This window comes from Equus quagga, unplaced genomic scaffold (assembly GCF_021613505.1).
Source record: "Equus quagga isolate Etosha38 unplaced genomic scaffold, UCLA_HA_Equagga_1.0 HiC_scaffold_31588_RagTag, whole genome shotgun sequence".
Classification (NCBI taxonomy): domain Eukaryota; kingdom Metazoa; phylum Chordata; class Mammalia; order Perissodactyla; family Equidae; genus Equus; species Equus quagga.
In genome coordinates this window covers 2,614-5,052 of record NW_025793541.1, presented here as the reverse complement: position 1 = coordinate 5,052, position 2,439 = coordinate 2,614, and the positions used below count along the sequence as shown (strand labels likewise).

General features: G+C 39.2%; 1 protein-coding gene across 2 annotated transcripts in view; it reads left to right on the top strand.

Moving 5' to 3' along the window:
- Positions 1 to 2,127, top strand: part of LOC124232186 (centromere-associated protein E-like) — a 20,941-nt gene extending 18,814 nt beyond the window's left edge. For both annotated transcript variants that reach the window (XM_046649151.1, XM_046649150.1), the window contains exons 9-10: positions 448 to 734; positions 1,779 to 2,127. In XM_046649151.1, coding sequence (XP_046505107.1) covers positions 448 to 734; positions 1,779 to 1,873 — 382 coding nt within the window. In that variant the 3' untranslated portion in view covers positions 1,874 to 2,127. The remainder of the gene's footprint in view (positions 1 to 447; positions 735 to 1,778) is intronic.
- The last annotated feature ends 312 nt before the right edge of the window (positions 2,128 to 2,439 follow it).

Genomic DNA, 2,439 nt, shown 5'->3' with positions numbered 1-2,439 from the left:
CAGCATTTCCTGTGGGAAGCAACACTATAAGTAATCCAGAAAAGCACAGTGTAATATATCTTTTAAAATAACAAAGGTACATTAAAGATTCATCCATCCAGAAGACTAACTTATCAAATTATTGCCACAGAGTATCAGTAGATAAACCATGCTGGACGACATCACTGATTCATTTGAAACCTAATATCATACTTTTCAAGATTCTGTGATCACGGAGATTTAGTACAATTTTTCAATTTATATTGACCTCATTTCATTTTCTGAACTGTGGAAATAATCCAAACTTAGGAAGCATTAGGTTGAAATTAAAATGTAAATATGATAAAATGGTAAATTATATGTCACATATATTTTACCACAATTAAGAAAAAAAATTTTATGTAAATATGAATATATTTCTGGAATTGAGCAGTCTTACAGTCTCTTTTATTTTTCCCCACATTTAAGCAATAATCATCATCTTTCCAATGAGGTCAAAATGTGGAAGGAGAGAACTCTTAAAAGAGAAGCTCACAAAGAAGTGACTTGTGAGAATTCTCCAAAGTCTCCTAAAGTGACCGGACCAGCTTCTCAAAAGAGACAGCATACGCCTTCTCAATGCAAGGAACGGAATTTACAAGATCCTGTGCCAAAGGACTCACCGAAATCTTGGTTTTTTGATGGCCGATCAAAGTCTTTCCCAGCACCTCACCCAGTTCGCTATTTTGATAACTCAAGTCTAGGCCTCCGCCCAGGTGGGTAAATATACTGGTTACTTGGGGATCGGGGATAACGGTTGGAACTCATTTGTCACCTGTGGCCCCAAAGGGCAAGTTTAGACAAGAGAAGATGTCATGGAGAAGCTGCACTGCAGAGATGTCATTTGCTGTCTCTGTGAGAAGTTTCTCCAAAGCACAGCACTGAAGTGAAATCACTTTTTACCCCGAGGGAAGTCTTATTCTGCCTCCTGAACCTTCAACTTTTCCCTCAGATAGACAAGCAGCCCTCGAGGACACAGAGAGACACCATCCTACAAACATAACTACTTTTACTGCAAAAGACCTTCTTCTCAATTCAATGGGCCAGTATTTCCAGTAGCATTATATTCATTTTACACAAGCCAGATCATAGACTTATATCATTTACATATTCATTCAATGAACAGAAATTTTTGGTCTCCACCTATGTGTCACATATTGCACCCTGATGGTACATTGATAACCAAACCAGATATGGCCCCTGCCTTCCTGGAGTTCACAGTCTAGTGGGTATAGACGGTGATCAAGTAGTCAAAAAAGGTACAGTTCTAGAGTTCAAAAGCCTATGAGTTTTTAATAGGTTGTTTTAGGAACATAAGGAAGTCTTCCTTGAAGAAGGGGACTGAGATCTAGCAGGTTAAGGTGAGTTAGCTTAACAAAGAGGGGAGGGGAAGGCGATTCAGGCAGAGGGAATAGGGTCGGCCCAGCTGGGAGAGACCGTAACCAGGGGAAGGGTTGGAAAACCACGTGTGGCCAGAGCGCAGTGCACACAGGTTCCTCTGGGTGAAGTCGGTGAAGCCAGAGAGAGAAGAGCCAGATGCGCAGGACTTTGTGGGTTGTGGAGAGGAATTTTTACTTCATCCTGGGAGCATGCTAGAGGAAGCCGTTGAAAGATGTTAAAGAACAGCAGGAGAACATAATGGGTTATCAATTTGAAAACATTACCTCAGCTGTAAGGTAAACTGTATATAAGCTGTATGTTGTGTTGCAACCAAACGTGTTTTTTAATAAGATGACTTTTGCTTTCTATTTTTTTCTCAGAAGAACAAACTGCTGGAGCAGAGAGTGTGGATCCTCAGCCAGGCCCTTGGCACGCCTCCTCAGGACAAGCTGTGCCCGAGTGCAAGACTCAGTAAACTCTGCTGTCACTTTTCTAGGGGCCTAGTGTTCCTTATTTAGAAATGACTGTATTTGTTACTTTATTTTTCTATCCCTGGCAATGATGTCACAGTCCAACTTAATTTCAATTCAGTTTGCACTTTGCCATTAGAAATTGAGGCATTCCAGTCATTTAGAATAGTGATAGACTGCCTTCTTCCTGAATGTGGTAATACTTTAGAAGTTGAATTGTTTTATTTATTTATATATTTTGTGAAGAATAAAGTTATTGAAGGAAATTTCCAGTCTTTCCGTGTATACATAAAATGTATACATTTTCATTAATCTAAAGTTATCCACATGTGACTTAGATAATACATAAATTAAAGCATCATTTAATTAACAAAATTCCTAAACCTGGGCTCCCCGCAACACATAAAGCATCTATGGATGGGCTTCACACAATCTGTAAAACCTCTGAAATTTTATCTTTTGTGTGTGGATTCAGTTTTCTAGGATACTAGGGTCCCTACTTTCTTATAACATACTCTCTGAGAGGTCTGTTACTCTATAAGAGGTTAAGAACTGTGGTTTTAGAGAGTAT